General features: G+C 41.2%; 1 protein-coding gene across 2 annotated transcripts; it reads left to right on the forward strand.

Annotated features, from left to right (window-relative positions):
• Positions 1–932: 932 nt before the first annotated feature.
• Positions 933–19074, forward strand: si:dkey-262k9.2. 2 transcript variants are annotated; one of them, XM_036539259.1, is made up of 8 exons: positions 933–1038; positions 9563–9614; positions 10271–10306; positions 10945–10962; positions 11451–11564; positions 12249–12317; positions 12926–12968; positions 15103–19074. In XM_036539259.1, exons 2-8 carry the CDS (start codon positions 9572–9574, stop codon positions 15146–15148), a joined length of 369 nt encoding a protein of 122 aa, XP_036395152.1. In that variant the 5' UTR covers positions 933–1038; positions 9563–9571; the 3' UTR covers positions 15149–19074. The 2 variants fall into 2 exon arrangements, with proteins under 2 accessions (XP_036395152.1, XP_036395151.1); XM_036539258.1 differs by lacking the exon at positions 933–1038 and adding an exon at positions 3772–3866 and having other exon boundaries at positions 15103–19073.
• Positions 19075–19772: the final 698 nt, after the last annotated feature.

Here is a 19772-nt window from a genome sequence, read left to right on the forward strand (position 1 = left end):
CATGGAAGTCAAAGACCTTGCTGTCGAAGGTCAGGTTGTGCCAGCCCCCCGGGCAGCACAGAACTTTCTCCGGGAAGGACAGATTGGTAGGCCATTGCTCACAATGCAGTTCTGGTTACGGTCACACTGAACCTGCTTGCATGGGTCTTTGGCTCCTGCAGCACAGAGTAAAGGTTAGAGGTTAAATACACCCCCTATAATTTATTTGATCTCTAATGACTAAATGTTTCAAATAATGGATTATGGAGATTTCAAAATGCATTCTGAAGTGATGCTTTCAAGCAAGTTGTCAGCTTATCTTGCCCACACAGGTGGGTACACATGTGTTGGGGCTGATCCCTGTAAAGACTTCAGTAATGGGGAATTTCCCAAAAAAAAAAAAAAATCCAACACATCTTTGCCGCTCCAAATCCTACCAAACACTAAAAACTGTCCTAAGTGTTAACAGCAAAAACACAGAATATCTACCAATAGGTAATCAGAAAGCAAGATAGTAGGAATAGAGGAGGAGTGTTTAACTGTCTGAAAATGATGTTAATGCAATATATGACTTAGTGGCCATCTCAGAAAGTCTGGTTACAATATGGAGACAAACCCAGCTTGATATAGCAGCAGATTATGTTTGTGCAACGTATCTTGACAAAGTCCCCCCGCCCTTCCAAATGAGCTCAGCAGTGTTTGAAATTACCAATACTTGTGTGTACAGAGACCATTGTTCCCCTAATACCCACCTCATAAAATAATGTAAAAGACCAATGATTTATAACACCAATTTCAGAGCAGCAGCCAGTTCTGTACCACAAGACTGAGCTCCAGAGATAACACTATCAGAGAAGGTGTCGGATTACAGCAAGAACAACCAATGGATATCCACAACTGCATTTCCCAGTTCATAACCCTTGACTGCACCTGTTGGTGCATATATTCAGGAAGTTAACATGTTGCTAAGAGATCGCAGGAGTTACGATTAGGGAGAGACACAAATTCCAGAAGTTTCCTTCACCACAGCTGAAAAAGGGAGCACATATCGTTTGAAAGGTAGGTGAAATTCGAGACGTTACAATGGGGGGAAAATACCAGCAATACACAAACAGGAAGAACAGTAAAATATATTCCCTGAAATGCAGGGATTGAAACGCACTTTAATACTGCAGGCACAATATTGTGCAACATCCTAGGACAAGAATAATGTAAAGTATTTTTGGAGGACAGTAGTAAAATCCTTGTAAAAAGATCAATCATATTGTAGTTTAAAGTCTTGTGTATCTGCTCTTGAAACGTCTATCTTTAACCCACTTCTAGCTGAGGCACAATATGGATCAGGAAAATGATGATGCCTTCAAATGTTATCAAACTACTGAATGCATGTTACCATAAAGCTATGCTTTAATTTCTCTCTTGTATGTTCAACTGTACTGCACGCACATGCATGAACAGCTTGCCAACCCCCTTAGAGCAAACGTACATTTAAGTTAGTTCCTGTTGACTGATAAGAAACCCCTCATGTGAGACAACGTCACAGAAACATCACAAGCTCAGACACTGCGAACTGTGGTTATAACCAAAGACTGAGAACACCAGTCAAACTTGCAAAGGTCCAGATGAGGGGATGGGGAAGCAAGCCAATTGTAGTCACAACCATTTTATTCAGATTTGAATAAAAGTTAAACAGGCACACATTAAAATAGTGGAAGGGATTCTTAATTCATATGAGAGATCATCCCTGCAAACGAGTTAAAGACAGGCTAACTGGAAAGGTGATGTGACTCATACTTCAACACTAAGCACAATCAAAATGCATGTGGACCTCCTTCAGCCAAGGGATATACGCAGGTTGGCAGACCTAGCATCTTAGCATTGATGCAATCTTATCCAAAAACATTTTGTTTTGCCTTAACTGGAACAGAAATCGCTCAATTGTTAAATTAATCATATGACAGATATGGTAGGAGGAAGAGCACCCATACAACAAATTTCACAGCAAATGACGAGACAACACCTAATATTATATATATATAAACAAAACTCAAGATGCAATTTTAAAAACCTCCGCTGCACACATTTTAAGAGATGCCAATTTACGGTGAATACAAAAATCTTTGGACCGCCTCAGACCTACAGATTGAGACAAATTGCCTTCTGGACCAGAACTGAGATTATGAACTCTCGTTTTCAGGCGACATTAATCAGAAAACGATACGAGCGTTTCACAGAAGTACAACACTCACCAAAACTGAGCGGCACACCTGCGCAGAGTATCAACAGAAAGGTCAACATTACTGAACTAATAAAAAACCAGTCAGTTTACGTCTTGTGTAATAATGACGTTTAGAAATATACAGTGTGTATGTGTTCATGACATATTAACGTACCTCTAGAACAAAAAGTGCATACGTCTCAACAGACGGACTCTGATTACTTGAACTTTTATATGCCGCTAAAATGAATTGAACTGGAGCACGGTAAACCTCAATCAGTACAGGAGAAACCAATATACCTGGTAAAGGCGCAAGGGCTTCATCAGTATGAGTTTCATTGGTTAAAGCAGTGCAGTCGTCCTCAGAATCTGTGGGAACTATGTGTACCTTAATTGTTTCTGTCAAAACTAAACTGTATCAAAGGTGACAAAATCCTGAAGATGTACGTTAATACTTAAGGGCAGATTTATTTTGCCTCTCTCCACAGCGAGGCACTTGGATTCAAACAATCGGCATTTTCATCAAATAGATTCACTTCCACTTAACTGCTTTTTAAATTGCACTTGCTAGTTCACTGTTAACTAGAAAACCGTCGGTGGTTACAGTTACACCATTTACAGCTCACAGCTGGGATGAGAACACCACTTGCTCTTTACCGCCATCAGTTCGGAGCAGATGTTGTGCCTATCCACTGATCTATACTTCATTATGGTCTGTTAATACTAACATAACGTGATTCGTGGATTGTTTACAAGCTTTCTTTATGGAGACGTTGGTGATCATAAACACTCTCAAAGGCACCTCTTCCCCCTCTCTTTTCATTGAGACTCAGATTAGGACCTGATGCATATTGATCGTTTGTTTGGACGGCTGATATCTTTGTGAGTAAAAGGGAGGTGACAGTCATGACAACAATCATAATGCCTCGTTAATGAGTATGTTGTCGCTCGGATTTACCCTTTATTCCCTTTTATTTATTCGATGAGCGTCATAATGTAGTTTTTAAATAGTAATAGTATGTTAATTTTTTTTTTTTAATAAAACTAAATTGATGTTTCCACCAATAAGATTCAGCTCAAAAGTTAATAGCAGGCCGTAGCAAACTACATTCTTGTGCACGCTGCACTGCCCCGACACGCTTGGAATCTCAGGTGCTGTCCCCTTCCGATTGTCGGCACAATCCCTGTAACTTCAGGGTCAAGCCCCGCGCGTGCCGTCATTTTTCATTACAGAGCAGTTTACAGAATCGTTCGGAGAGTTTTCGTCTACTTGCACACAGCATGCGCAGACGGCACTAACCTATTTACTGCAAACTTCACTCAGTAATTTTCAATTCCCTCCGCAGACCAAAGACTGAAGTCACTGGGTAGAGAAAAGAACATATGTGGTTGATATCGCTTACGAAGCAGGGGCATTTTGTTACTTTCCAGGAAAAAGTGCGCGTGTATGCACAAACTACGGCGCAGGTTTTCTTTTTCTTTTTTTTTTTTTGTTAGTCTACATACTCTGTGATATTTACCCTGTGCATCCCCTATTGGTTTGCGCAAGTTCCTCTGAACCTAAGCTGGGGGTGTACCGAGTTTAATTTCCTGCCTTCGACTCGCACACGTCTTGCCCATTTCGTGAGCTAGACAGAAGCTCTAAGCAGCACCTGACACCACAGCGGAGGTAGGAAACCGCACTCTTGGAGTGATCTTAATTGTTAGAGCTTGTCATTTAGCTCTTCTGTGTGCTGCAGTAAAAGTTTATTAATTTATGCACTATATTTATATATGTTTATGTTTATATTTATTGGCAGTTATCAGTTCCAGTCATACTGACCAAAAAGCATGATAGCTGTGACATAAACTGTCTGTATTATTCGTTATGTTGTAAAACATGCGTGATTTCATCTGGGTTTAAAGACAGCGTGTTCCAGCGAAGTAAATATTTAATTACGATCTTGTAATTACACTTGGCTGTTTTTGGTCTTGGCCAAGATGTCATTTGTGCTTGTACTTTATCAGTGCCACCTTACGCTGTACTCTAGTGGTGTCTTCCAAAGCTGTTAACCTGTCAAAAGCATTTCAGTAATAAGTCATGTAGGCATAGAAATTGAAAGAGAACATTAGGTTTAGTGAATTAGCAAGCATTTTGTTTGACCTACAGGAAGAGCACAAAACGTGTGAGAGTGTGTGCTGCGCTGTGTTCCCAGCTAATATTGCTCACTGTTGGAACCTGCTCTTAATGACCTTCGTTTTCTTGCACTTCTGCCAAAACCAAACAAGTTATTCAGCTCCTTTGAGATGCTTTTGTTCTCTTTTCAACCACTGGCACTAACATGTAAGAAACAAAAAGGGTTATCAGATATGCTTATAGTATACACAGGAAATTAACTCAATCAGATGGGTTTTGATGGATGTATGATTGTAGTTTCACACTTAGAAAATCAGAACAATGTTTAACAAATCAGTGCCATACAGCCGTATTTTTTTTTCTGCATCAGGAAATCAAATGTTGTTTGTCGCACCATCAAATATTTCATGGATAATGCAGTTCACATTTTATCGAGGACAGACAGAAGATTATTAGATGGCTAAAATTCCTCACATCTGACACAGTCAAATGTGGTTATGGTTTCCGCTGCCTTCCCAGCTGAGGAAACAGCCCACAGAAGTCTGCAATCACCCGGCAGAACCAAGACTGTACATCAGCTGTGCAGTTTGGCTCAGAGGTGCAGACTTCCTCTGACAGTTCAATGGAGAGAATAACTGACCTCCTTTCATTTTTTTGAAGTATGAACAAAAAGATATGAATAGAATGAAACCGCATGAGTTACTGTGTATGTGTGAAACATGAATATTCATCAGATCAAGTAGACACATTTACGGTCTCACAGCTCTCTGTACTGGCTCAGACGTCCTCTGAAGCCACTTCTACAGGCTCTCATTGACATGAAATGGACTAGAGATGGTCTTACAGACACTCAAAGTCACAGATATTTGAACAGTTTTAAAGTCAAATAAATTAGGGATAAGGATGACAAGTCCAGTTGTTGACTACATTTACATTTATTCATTAAGCAGACGCTTTTATCTAAAGCGACTTACATATCGATATCCATTTATACAGCTGGATATTTACTGAGGCAATTGTGGGTTAAGTACCTTGCCCAAGGGTACAGCAGCAGTGTCCCAGCGGGGATCAAACCAGCAACCTTTCGGTTACGAGTCCTGCTCCCTAACCACTATGCTACACTGCTGCCCGCCAACTAGATGTGTAGGGTTAGGGTTTTACAGCTACATATATACATATATGCTATAGACTTCAGGTTTCTCTGATTATCTTCAAAATGCTTTATCCTCATGGGTGGTTAGTTGTTCTGAAATAAATATGATGCAGTACCCTTGTTAGGTAAGTTTCAAAGACAAATCAAACCGACACCACTAATAAGCTCCCCACGGCATTGGAGGGCGTTTCGTTGAAACGTAGACAAACATGACAGGCATGAAAGTGCCTTATTCTATTTGGTCAAAACAAAACAACAATTCATATGTTTTATTTTTGTGCACAGTGTTTGCCTTCTCCGCTAGAACCCCGAATATTGTACACATTTCATTCCTGAAGGTTAAAGTTTTCTTTAGGACCCAGCTGTGCTAGCTCAAGGAGGACTGAATGCAGTCACCTAAAAGTGCTGCATAACATTTTATTCCTGCATAACTATTCCTAACCATATTCATTCTACACAAATTCATTTTTGCAGGTAGCAATATAGATTAAAATTAATGACATTCTTACCAAGAAACCCAACCGTGTTCATTGATGGTATGGGGGCTCCTGGCCTGCGTCAAATCGTTCTGCACAGAGAGAGAGAGACACACAAACAACCAGTAAGTATTTTCCGATTTGAACCTAGGGAATAGTGGTGTTTTGCCATTTTCCATTAAAAATGGTGGTAAACAGTACATGTTTCATTTGTTGGCTGATCAGCCCCCGCATAGGGACTTTCTAACTGTAGGAAGGAAGTAGGACTCATAAAATACACACTTCCCTCTCCTTGTCCAACTGCGGCTGCCAGCAGCCTTTTAAGGGAATATTTTCACATCCTCTCTCTGTCTCAGTAAAGTGAGATGGACGCCGATCTGACTTTGTGTGATTAAGCATCTCGGAAAGGTTCGTTTCAGTGTTTGTTTTTCAAACCTCTGTTACTGGAGCAGAGCACACTGTTGCAATGTTGTTGATGCTGAATAGGTAGGATATTCCTTGGAAGCAAGGTATAAACTGAGCATATTCCATTATTCAGATGCCGTGAGACCAAGCAGGCAAGAAAGCTGGTACAGTGCCTTTAGATATGGATCTGTGTGTGTGCACACCAGGCCATGATTCTCTCATCCTTATTTTGATTATGTTTGCACCGTAGTATATATAGAAGTTCTCTGTGCATCAGTAATACCATTTAAGCGTTGAGTGCACCGACTCGGTCAAGAGAAAGCGAGTCGGAAATTCTGTTTCATTTATTTATTTATTTAGTTTTTTTTGACCAACTGGAGTCAACATTTCAATATGTATCATTTCCCCCTCCACTGATTCAGAAGAAGCAAACAGAGTCTGAAATAGTATCGTAGAAGATCAATCCTCCTGAAAGGAAGTGAGCCATTCCCTTGGCTGAAAGATGGCGATTCTTCCGAGCTTTGCGTGGAATTAAAAAACCACAGCGCTGCACGGTGGCGTGTATGTCTTGCACTACGCGTGACTAGCTTGGACTAGATCTGCCAGCCACCAGTAACCACGTCTGTTTCTTTTAACTCCTCTCTCATTCCATCTCCTGCCTGTCCCAGAGCCGTCGTGATCCTTATCAGAGATGTCAAAATCATGTCAGCAAAATTACAGTAGAGAAGGTGGGGGTTGCTGGCTGATAGGTGGGCGGGGGGGGGGGTGAGGTCATATTCCAAAGCAAAGGCCTGTAAACAAGGTGTTCTTCTTAGCTATGGAGTTGTGGCACTCTGCTGTCTTTGCAATAAGGTACTGGTCGGATGGCATTCTGTGTGTGTGTGTGTGTGTGTGTGGTGTGTGGTTTTTGCTGGGGGTTGGGAGGTAGTGAGCAAAAACAACATTTAAGAAACAGGAAGAAAAACAGTCCTACACGATTGGCTCCTTCCATGAGAGACGTGATCTGTTTTATGATTGACATATTTATGCTTTCTGTTTTTTTCTTGTTTATGTCCTCTTATTAGCTCACCACTGTTAACTCTAAAGGTGCAAATTGAGCTGAGATGAAATAAGTATAGAAATGGGAAGAATAAAGTAAATTCAATTTGCATACAGATGCGCATGGATTCATAACCTAATATGTGAAATAAAATAAGCTTTAGGTAGCATTTTGGCTAGGAGGCTTTGTGCTATGTTAATAAGTATTTCTGTATTAGATCAGTTTAATTTTTAACCCAAAGCCTCTCTCAAACAAAATTTGATACAGAAGGGATTTTAGTTTCCTGGGTAATTTGAGAGGGATATTGTAACTCTTGTCATAAACGTGGGTGAGTTCCTTTAGGTTCTGGTGGCCCAACAGCTAATAAAGTCCCAGAACAAACAAGTGGTGACTTTACTAAATGACTCCAAGCAAGTGCCATGATTAAGAATTAAGGCTGGTGATGGGATGAAGCCCAGCTATGTCTCTGGCCCTGCAGGAATGGTTCATTTACAGCCACTGTGCAATGAAACCGAGAGTACGCAGTCACACATCAGGTTATCACACTGCTCGCTGCTCCCAAAGAGCTCCATCCTGTATTGAATGAACTAATGAATGAATTTGCAACCCCTCTACTCCAGTTTCCTGTGTAAGAATTCCACCTCCACTGGAAGTACGCCGGACATCCGTAGAGTAAGAAACGGGGGCCGGAAGTGCTCCGGCTTCCCCCAAAAAAGGCCTTGTTTCCAGCCTGCTTCATAACAATATGGGTCACCCCACTGACTGCTGCAATTTGGTAGCTGAGTCATTAGACAGAGGAAGTAGAGACTGAACATAATAGATCTGGTAACAATGGCTGAGCTGGCGCAAGAGGCAGGCTCTCAGAGGGGGATTCTCTGCTCGAAACCCAAGGCGAGTGGGATGTCTGATCCAGTGCCAGGGCCCCATGTGCGTACAGCCAGATCGCGCCCTGGGAGGAAGCCGTTCCCTCCCTTCCCAGTTCAAAAATACCAGCACATTGTGCCACTGTTTCACATCTGGCAGTGACGGCTGTTTCAGGCAGAGTGGATCAGTGGCGTCAGGAACAGCTGTGTAACATCTGCGTTGTAGATCTGAGGGGGAAAAAAAAGGTTTTTGTTGTGGGAAAAAAAACAAGATTAGGAACCATGGGAAGGCGCCCTCTCCTCTCACTTAGCCAGAGTCAATACCTCCTTTGCCACATTCCAACCACAAACGGGCAGGTACAGGATTAAGATAATTAAATGGGCATTCTTCGAGCTATAGCAAAGAAATTGCTCATGGTTTCTTTTTGATGATGTGTGACGATTGATGGCTATTTAACACAGAAAAACAAACAATACATGGTTGAGTGACACACAGGCCAATAACACAGGGCTTCTGTGGTTATGGAAGCGTACCATACACAGACAGTCCGTGGTAGAACAGGACAAAAAACTTTTCTGCTGAGCTCAGTGGAAAGAAGGTCACCTTCTGCTCACTGCAGATTGGGATCGAGATCTGACGTCAGGGATGGCTGAAACTCTGCAGTTGGGGCAGATCACGCCCGGCCTGCATGTCCCTGAGTAGAAACTGTGTCTGAGGTGGAGACTTTCATAACCGGCAGCACCAAGATCTGGGCATCCAAAGGGAATCTGGTTGTTCCATTGTGCTAAATGAAATACAAAGTAAAGTAAGGCTGAACAAGAACTGAACTGTTGGAGCCCTGTGGTAGGATTTCCATGCTGTGTGCAATGAGGTTGTTACCTGGGCAATTTTCTCTCTCTGGCTGGGCTGTCTGAATTTTTTGAAGTGGAGCATTAAGGGGCACCTGTGGTGCCTCTGTGTGAAATGTATACTCATGGAAAGTAGCTGGATGTACCCAACATTTATCAATCTTTTTATTCTTCTAAAGGCCATGTCTTTAGTATATCCAGTTTTTCTTTTTTGTCATTTTCCAGTCATAGAAACACACTAAATAATCACTGTATGGCAAACTACTCATATTTCTGAGAAGAGCCCTCGGTGGCCCTTAAAATTTTATGTCAGATATACTGTGACCATATTTTGTGTGTCTATGGCAACTGTCTGAGTATCTGCAGCAACAGTCTTCTTCCTATATCTGTGCATTCCACCCACATCTATCCTTGAGTATTAATGAATGCTATTTCTAACTCAATTTTCATTCTCTTCCCCCTAGTGACTAAAGATGTTTCGATTTCTTATTCTGTGTCTGATTCTGAGAGTGTCGGGTAAGTGCTCATTTGCCAACCATATTTTATATGATGTATATGCCCCTTACTGATAAAAAAAATCTATTCAATCAAATTTACTGTTATAAATGTACAAGTATACACAGCAATGCATGTGAAAATCAATGCATGGTTTTGCCAGGACAATGTACTGATTTTTTTTTGCTTTGTGGAGGTTCTTGGATTCATTCTCTCTTAACAGAGGTTGAAATGGCGGGGAATTGGAGAGGCTGGTTTTGTCAATCCTGCCCTTGGCTCTACCTGTGTTTGTTACATCACAGATTCGAGAACTAGAATGCTTGACCCTTTGTATTCAGGAGGCTTAATGCTCTCTCTAATCTGAGAAGATCATTTGTGCCACACAGGCAAAGCCAAACCAGCAGATAACTTTCAAGCAGAGAGCAGTAGCCAAGCGTGCATGCTATCAGGGCTTAATGGTGATGTGGTGAAAAGGGAAAGGATTCAGTGGTGATGTACTTATGCAAAAGCAATGCTTGATGAAAAACAATCAAACCTAATACAGCAGCAGACCCGCTGTATTTCTGAACGGAAATGCAAGTCTGTAACTAACTTTCTGTGAATTTGTAATTTTAGCCAGTGCGATTGAGTTTGATGTGAAAGCTGATCTAAATAAAGCTCTTTGTCCTATCTTGCAGTGTCATCAAATGAGAATGAAGGCTCAGGGGATATTGGTATGTAACATTTCTCAAAGAAATTTACATTGGATATTTCATACCTTGTTAAAAACATTTAAGGACTTTCTTACATATACGGACTTCAACTGTAACTCATATCCACCTGACCCTGTCAATGCGGCAGTGTTATTCTTCATGTATGAGCAATGTTTCACTGGTTTCATACATTGAAACATATCGATTATCACTACTTCCGTTGTCATTTATTGTATCTCCTTGTAGGCATTCTGACTTTACGCTTTCCTACAATGTGTCAGTACAATGACAAAGACCAAATATTTCTTTTGAATGCATGTGGTCCCAAGGTAATTAGTATATTGAATTTTACATTTTAAGCACACTTTTGTATGTGGAATATGTGTGTTGCAGTCATTAGTTAATGGTGAATCTGATGACACTTGAGGTAAAAACAATATGCATTGCTATAGGATTGGTATGTAATTCCAGTATGCATACAAAAAGGTGTGGCAGTCACCTGGAATGACAATCAAATAGCATTCAGTACTGTTTACCTTGCAAAATCAAATCAAATGTTCTGTAGTTATGATACGTTTTCCTTTTATGTGGCAAGGCGTAGTTTTACTCTGTCTGACACATAAATGTTCAATGTCCTCTTCCCTTTTCCTGTTCCACAGGGGACGATGAAGACTATGGTATGTCACATGAATCTTTCTTTGGGAAAGTGAAATGTTAGATTTGCAATGTTAGACACACAAGCATGCAGGCACCAAGGCATTGGCCTACTAATGCTGATTGGATTTTCCTGTAATGTATTAGTCCTTGGTGTAATCATCTCATCCCTGAAAGCATCCTGGAGATTCAGCAACTTTCGAGGTCCCCTATGTCTTAGTCAGGGATAAGCAACTTTGGCATTCTGGTCCCAGCATAATTTCTTCCACCGCCATCCTTCATTGTTAGCATGAAAGTATTCAGCTAAGATCACTGAAGTGCTAAGAGGATCAATTTAGTAATTAAAGTAGGGGCCACAGTCCCCTGATGGATGTGTAAGTAGTTTGTACTTGCCAAGCTCTTCTGACGTGGGGTTACCAATTCAATTTGTGGACACGTTAGTGTCATACATCAAGTAGCTGAAGCTGTAATCAGATCCCTGACATGGGTGTTAATGTTTGTCATATTTTAGAGATCCCTACAGAAATCATAAAATCTGAGAGAAGCAATGTCAATCACATGGAAAGAAATGACGGAGAAGCAGGATTGGACGGGAATGCCGACAAGGCACAAGGAAGCAACGAAGGTGAAACATTCTCTTCCACATGTGTAAATATGAGAGAAAATGGAATGAAAATATAGTTGTGTTTGAGAAAACTTTTGGACACTGGAGGTAATGACCCAGCATACAAATGGGGAGTCTCTTCCAAAATTATTGTTCCAAATACAATTTAAATGATAACCCTCTAATACAGGGGTGTCCAAACCTCTCCTGGAGGGCCACTTGTCCTGCATGTTTTAGATCTTTCCCTGCTCCAGCACAGCTGATTCAAATGATCAACGCATTATGAACTCCTTGAAACTGCTGAATAACAAACTGATCATTTGAATCAGCTGTGTTGGGAGCAGGGAGAGATCTAAAACATGCAGGACAAGTGACCCTCCAGGAGAGGTTTGGACACCCCTGCTCTAATATGAGACCAGGACCATTGGCTATTTAACACTTTTTACAACCTTTGTATATACTGTACAAAATAAGGATGCAATCTGTCATGTTTGTAATTTTGTTATCTCACAGCAACCAGGCCAATGATCGGCCTATTTCTTACCATATTTGGATTACCTTATTCTAATACCTACCATTCCTCCACCCTAAAGCAATACATTTCTATAGACATGCTGGTCTCGTAATATCAGTATAGTGTGACAGACATGTTGTCCTATATAATATGATGTGTCACATAACACGTTCTTCTGGGCCCGCTTTTAGATGGATTCACCACCATCATCATCATCGCAGCCGTCAGCGTGGTGGCACTGGCAGCTGTGGCGATTGCAGGTATGGCGGGGTGCGGTGTCTCTACCCCCTTCCGGTGAAAGGCGCGGTCATTGCCGTTGTTTGGCAGTTTGATCTGTATCAGCTAAATCGTGCGTGAAGCGGCAAGCTGCCCTTCTCGGGAGTTTGGGGGCAGGTTTAATCTGAGCCCCCATCTAACTGAGCACACCATTTGCATTGGCAGACGCATCCACATGAAATATTCAAAAGAGGCCTGCGTTTATGACAAACCAGAGACGCAGCCTGAACCACTGGTTCCCCCGCGGCTCAAAAGAGCGATCGTCACAGCGGATCAAACTGCTTTTTCTGTGGTTAACCTGTGACCCTTTTCAAAACACGCAATTCTGATAAACACAGTTTCCATGTGTACTGTAAGAGTCACACCAATATTTAAGAATAGTCACTTATTCAACACACACACAATAATGTTGACTGTATTGTTCACTGGGATAGTCTGGGAATGGGTGACAGGAAATGAAAATCTCACACCTGCCAAAAGGACAGAGGAAGCTTTGTAAATGTAGCTGGAGTGGATGCAGATATCACCTATCGGGCAACCATCAAGAGGATCTGGTGACTGTTTATGTTTCTCTTACCTTTTTGTGTTTCAGCCATTCTCCTGGTCAGGCGCCACATGCAAACTCGACAGCAAGGGTAAGCAAGAGCAGTTTTTAATTACTTTCAACAGAATTCAACACAAATTGGTAGGCCTACCTGAAAGTCGAAGCCTAACACAGGGTTCACTTAGACAGTTGAGAGACTTGTGCTAATGAATTGTTCCTCATTTGATGGAAACTACACTCACATCTTACTAAGCGATCATCACTATAGTAATTATTTTTCCACTAGGAATAAGTAGGACAGAAATCTTTTGAACCCATTAATTAAAAAAAGTCCAATTCAAAATCAATATATGTTTCTGTTTTAGTGTTGTCTCCTACTTAATTAGAAGTAGACGGAAATATATAAGAATAAAGCTAACACTGTCAGATCTGACCCATTTTTGAATTACTTACAAAAACAAGGCTAACCTTAGCACAGGCAAGTCTAAATAGTTTCATTATCATTTCATTATCACAAACATACATGCGTGGAAAGCAGTGTACATCGAGCCTAACCAATCCTTTTCACTTAAGCAATCTGTGGAGCTAGGCAAAAAGACAGCGACAAAATTTCGAAACCAACAGAATTCTCATCATCAGGCACAAACCTTTAAAAAGAGGTGAGTGCTCAGTTTTACTACAAGTCACCTGGGGAGAGTGACAGAACCAGTTGGGTGGGTAACACTCCCCGTCGAGCTGACAATTTGTTCATCGTTAGGGGCACGTCAACGTCAAAACCAGACAAACAGTGACTACTCAGAGGGTGAAACTGAATAAGGCACGTCCACCCACCCGGACTGGTCTGGACTTGCAGGGAAATTACATGCAGTGTTTGACTCACCTCTGTGCCCCCACCTGCAAAAAAAAAAATAATAATAAGAATAAGAAATCAGCCTGTGTCTAGCCCTCCCGTGCAAGACCCGACATGTACCCAGCGACTGCACCTTTAATAGACAATCGTGCTTCACGGACAGGAAAAGTCGCTGCGCACCAAGCAAAATCCCCGCATTAGCGCGCGCTATCTGACAAAAACAAACGGGGAAGAAACTGCCTCAACCAGTTTAACGGTGAGACATTGTGTTTTTTCAGTCTGAAAATAACAAGCCAGTGCAGCGGGGCCCGAGGGGGGTGTGTGCAGGTGCTTTAGTTCTGCTTTGTTATATAAGCGCGTTGGCTGCGCCGGTTTGCCATTCTGCGGAGTAATCAGTTTCCATTCTTGCCAGGGCTGCTCCGCGCCCGCACCGATTTGGGAAAGGTTCACGGGGTCGTCGGCGTTGCGGTGCCGTCTTGGTAACGCTAACAGCTCACGTCTGAATGGGGTTTAAAAAACTGTCGTTGTACCCAAACTGTCTTATTAGGTTAAATTCCTTTGCAAGCTTACGGGTGCCTCCAAGGGCTACAGCTAATGCCGCCGGCCGCGGTGCTGAGTGATCCGCTTGCAGAAAAGAGGCTTAATCACAAAGCAACCCCCAGCGTGTCAGATAAACAGTGCGCTGCTAGGGCTTAAAGCCTACCTGGGGTTGTAACTGGAAACATATCAACACCTTACCCTAGCAACCAACATCGTGTATCCGTGTGGAGCGTGACCTTTCTTTCAAAATTTCCCTGCACTAAATGGATGTGTATTTCAGAAGTTGTGTTCAGGATTAGTCTTTGGTTGAACGAACGCTGAAATGGAGCGCCGACCGCGTATCAAAAAAGTCAGACTGCGCAAGAGACGTCCAACGAAAACTAATCCTGAGTTTGATGTTCACATACTTTTTTCTTTTGCCTTATTAGAATGCTGCCACATGGAAATAAAGTAATATGTATTTGAGAATTAAATCCATGGAAATGATTCCGCATGGCATTCAGAGTTTGTTATTTTTTGCCCTATATTAAAAATAAATAGTTTTGTTACATTATAGAAGCTGTGTGTTGTTAGTAAGTCATAGTAACCCTATTTACATCATTCTACAGTATTCACAAACAACTTGGAAGAAATGAGAAAAGTATATGCAAGCCCGTATATTGTAAGCACAAATAATAACAATCTGAACTGTTATACAAACCTTATGTATTATGTACCTATGTACCAGTGCTAGGAATCAACTAGGTAATTTATGGTAGTAAATTGCATAGTTCTGGAACAAAAAAAAAGGGGTGATCATGAGCATCAGGGTTTTTTTTTCCTGTCTTTCTCATAGGGTCTACTCTGTCCCTGCTGAGCAGACACAGAAAGGGGCCATCTAACCACCACCAGACCTCCCCTACCCATGGAAGATCAACGAGAGAGCGTATTTACGGGCCTCAATTGTACTGGTGTCTTCTCATGAATGTGTGGGCAACCTTGGCTCTTTCTGTCTGCGCTCTCATGACTTGCCGGATCCTTGACTAATCTAATTGGCCCCGATGTTCCCAATCAACCAGTCAAGGAGTTTTTGTAACTGCCAAGGTTGCACACCCATTGCGCTGCCAGGTTTTCATTATTTTCCTTACCACTTACTAACCTCCCCTTTCCCACAGGATCTGTGAAGGCATGGTTAGGATTTAAAACAGGGGTGTGGGCTCGTGCTCCAACTGAAACACGACCTCAACAGAACCATGATGACAAAGTCAAACCAGAAGCTGAAAAAACAAGTCCAAAATCAACCCTATGGCATCTCATTTCCTGTTGTATGAGGAACACAAAAATACATGCCTCTGTTCACAGTGTTCAGGTATTTTTGTATTTTTAAGTCTTCCAAGGGGGTTGCTCATGTCAGCTATGATTTCCTGGCTGCACAGCAACAACAACAAAAAAAGCTAAATCCCTTTTTAATTTGGTTTCCAAACAAGACATAATTTAACAGCTATTACAGTCTTAATTGAGAGACATTATGCCAACAAAGCGATTCCTGACTATACTGTACATAGGCATACCTGTGGGGAATTTCCCCTTGACAGTCTCAGAGTAAAAACAGTGCACCGCAGCCGTTAAATATAGCTGTTGAAATGTTGTTGTACACCCACACAGGCATGTCAGTTTTCCTCATTCAGAGCTTCAAGCAGTTTTCTCATCCTATCACAATGGACAAAAAAATCCAAGTAGTCAAAATGCAAAAAGGCTGTTGCTACACTTCTCAAAGGCTGTGCAGCTGAGAATATGGCATGTGGAATTGAGTGGTAAGACCCGGGCCCTTTAAAGCAGTGTATTAATCAACTGCCGTAAATGTTGTTTTTTTTTTTGTTGTTTTTTTTTTTTTGTTGTTCGCGCTGCTCTCCTCAGACTTTTTTCCGCCATGTAGCTGATTGTAAATGGTTTTCTGAAGGCTGGTGCTATCAGTGTAACGTTTCAGATGACAGGGTAGCGAGACACTGAAATCAAGTGTAGACTGGGAAAACACCCTGGCCGTACATGTTTCATTCACACAGATTACAATTTGAGTAGCTGGCTCTCCCTCTTTTCATTTAAATGGAAATCAATCTTGTCCTCAGAACAAAAGCTTTAGAACCGGGGGTACTACTTTGCTAAGTTTGCTCCATATTTCCAAAAAAGAAGTCATTTCAGCCGGGGTCAGAAGGCTGGGGGGGTGGGGACGTAATGTGTTTTGGCACAGGGGGGGTGTTTTCATTCCGCCTGGGATCGGAAAGAGGATTCGATGGAGATAGAATTAGTCTCAAGCCAACAGATTGCCTCTTATACAAGAAATCTAATGTAAAAATCATCTCGTCTGGTGAAACAGAAAGCCTACTGTCTGACTCCACTCAACCTTGCAGCTCTGATGTCATGAGCGCAGGATTAGCTTGGAGGCATGCCAGCACATACTGCCTGTGGATGGAGGCTGTGCCTCTCTAAAGTGGGACTTGATGTTGTTCATTGGCGTCTCATTTAAACTGAACAGTTCTCCAGTCTATTTTTGTAGATAATATTGAGTAGAACATGGATGCAAAGATGCATATGAAAACAGAATAAAGTGAGAGACTATGCAGTTCAGGAAAATGGGGAATGAATTTCTGTGTGTGTGTGTGTGTGTGTGTGTGTGTGTGTGTGTGTGTGTGAGAGAGAGAGAGTGTGTGTGTATATGCATGTCTTATTTTGACATTGGAATCCCAGTCAACCAAAAAAAAAAAATCAGTACAAAACCATTTCAATAGGGACATAATCTGAAGTAGCAAAACATTTCAGGAACATTTTTTCTTATCTCTGCCTTTTAACAACAACCTTATTTAAAGAAAGTCAGGTTCTTCTCTGAGATCGTAAGCTATTGTAGCAAGTTGTGGTAAGAGATTCACAATTTGATTTGTGGAGGACAAAATTGCCCCTGAGCATTATACATCTATAGTGCACCATTTGAACAAGCCTGTCATCTGAAAAGACCAAAAAGGTTTGAAAGGGTGCCAAAAGATTTTAAAGTGAGTGTCCTTGACCTCCTTTCTGTCCCACTTATTCAGTTCTTCTAAGCAATCTTTTTCATAACACTGCAGCAAAACCACTTTTCACAGTGATATTTCTCCTGTGAATGCCTTTCTCACAGAGCTTCCATTTATCGCTAATGTCTTGTGCCTTTATGTTGGAATGGACAAAGTGTATTGTTGCTTGTAAATGCTGTGTGTTGGACTACAAAATCTTGATCAGGTCCTTGAGAAAGACTGTCATTTTGAGGCTGTTCCTCAAGGACATTTTCATTTGGGAATGCTCTGTGTTTTATTAAATAAATGTACTACCAAGTGCCACAGAAAGTAAGCACTTCCATTCCTGGCATGGTCTGACAATAGGCATCAAGCAGGGCCTGATGCAGAAGTGTATGTGAAAAAAGCTTTTATTCCCTACCCCAAGAAAAATATATCAGTCCAAGGTTCATATTTTTTTCTTTTAATCTAGAAGGGCTGTGCACTTTCATCTTAAAATACATCAACTAGTACGTCTTTAAAATGCTTGCTCAATATCAGGGATGATGTTTCCACTGCACAGGGATTTGCAATATGTGTAAAAATGATTTATTTGACATGCTAGGAGGTTTTATGCAATATATATTTTTGTACATTGAAAGATATGTCTTGATAATCTCTATATACTATCCATATTTAATTACTAAACTGCTAGTTTCGAAATCACTCTCATTGTTACTGGATACTTAATCAGTTATGGTTATGTTGATTCATTTTTTTACGTTTTTGTTTTTATGTTTTTTTTTTCTTCCCAGTGTTATATAGCTAAAGATATGGGGAATGATGGGTTATTTGTTTAACCACTTTTTATGGAATACCTTATAAATATTAGATTCTGTTTAAATGTTGTGGTAATGGTTTTATTGTGTTTTTGATTGCATTTCATTTTGACAGACTACTCCTGGGGCCTAAAAAGCAGATACACGCCATTTTTATTGAGTCATGTACTGAAAGGAGTAATATCTTAAGAAGCCAGAAAAATCCTCTACTGTACTCCAGTGGTGGTTTTACAGCCAGCACATCGTGTTCCTCAAGGTTTGTTCTGTGTACCGAGAAGTTGAGCACTTAAAGGGTTAAACCTGGTCGTTAGGCATAGCAGAAACCTTACCTTTCGGATTCAGCCACAGATAAGGAAGTTAATATCACGCTCATCGTGTACGTAATGCAGGGGCTTAGATTTCATCAAGAATACACCTGTGGATAAATACAAATACCCCTTCTCTAGCATAGCACTGCAGGGTCTGCACATTGGCGTGGTTTAAATTTAATTAAAAACTGTGCTGGGATTACATGTGCACTGTATATACTTTAAAGATACTGTATTTTCAGATTCTGATTGTTGTTTAAGGACCAAATAGTGACTGCTTGACAATAAACATTCTCTACCGCTTTTCTGCTTTTTGTTCGGTTTGCTCATTTCATTCAGGACTTCAACTGCAAAAGTTTCACTTCAGACCATCAGACGTTCTACAATTTATAATCAAAACGATGGCGTGCAGAGCCCCGGCTGAAACTAAGGCCCAGATTCTATGCAGCCGCGGTTTGCCTGAGCCATGATAGTCAGGCACAACTTTAAGCCAGCGTTGATTGTTTTTCAGTACTTGAAACAAAATGCGGAGTTAACACTTGGCACTTTCAATTTGTCATTTAACTTTAAGGCAAGCGCACATTGTAGACAGCTTGAATCTGGGGGACTAAGAGGTCAATTTAGTTTAACCACAAAGAGAGCAAACCAAAGCAGTACCTGAAAGATGAAATTAAAAGACCGAACAGCTCTTTGTCAAAACCCATTTTTCATGTTTCACAATATTTCACTGCACTAAGTGGGAACTTAATTTGTGGCATGGTCAGAGCTCATGGTCAGAGCCTAATGAGAGCTAATTGATTTGGTCTGCACTTTAGAGCTCAGTGCCGTGAGCTATTGCTGTGCCTGTGAAAGCTCTCATTAATGGCCTCTGTAATAGAAGACTGCTACCCTGCTTTTTGTGATTTTATGTGACATTATTTCAGTTTGGAAAAGCAAAATAAGGTTGTATAAGTTCATAAAAAATGTGGATGCCCTCCTGTTGAATTGGATAGATCTTTTGGTCTGGTCTGATTCTTTTCTGTGTTGCAGGTTCTGACTGAATAAACATCTGAAGAAAAAGCATTTCTGAAAAACCTCAGAACTGCAGATTACTAGTAAGAAAAAGCAGAACAGAGCTCGATCTTTGATGCCAGGAATATACTGATTAGCTCCTGGAGGACTAGAGGGAGTCTGGTTTTTTAACACCTGAACTCTTCATTATCCACTTACCTCAATTAGTAATTTTAATTAAATGAATAATTCTTGTGATGCTTCTCAGACACAGGAGCTGTAAAGGTGCCAGTAATGTCTACTAGACCGTGGCCTTCCAGGACCAGACTCCTGCACCCCTCCACAAATCCTGTTGTACGTGTAAAACAT

This window comes from Megalops cyprinoides, chromosome 10 (genome assembly GCF_013368585.1).
Source record: "Megalops cyprinoides isolate fMegCyp1 chromosome 10, fMegCyp1.pri, whole genome shotgun sequence".
NCBI lineage: Eukaryota > Metazoa > Chordata > Actinopteri > Elopiformes > Megalopidae > Megalops > Megalops cyprinoides.

Coding starts and splice junctions, on each gene's coding strand:
- si:dkey-262k9.2 (XM_036539259.1), top strand. CDS start 9,572: ATGTTTCGATTTCTTATTCTGTGTCTGATTCTGAGAGTGTCGG. Junction 9,615..10,270: donor TCTGATTCTGAGAGTGTCGG/GTAAGTGCTCAT, acceptor CCTATCTTGCAG/TGTCATCAAATGAGAATGAA. Junction 12,318..12,925: donor GGCAGCTGTGGCGATTGCAG/GTATGGCGGGGT, acceptor TTTGTGTTTCAG/CCATTCTCCTGGTCAGGCGC.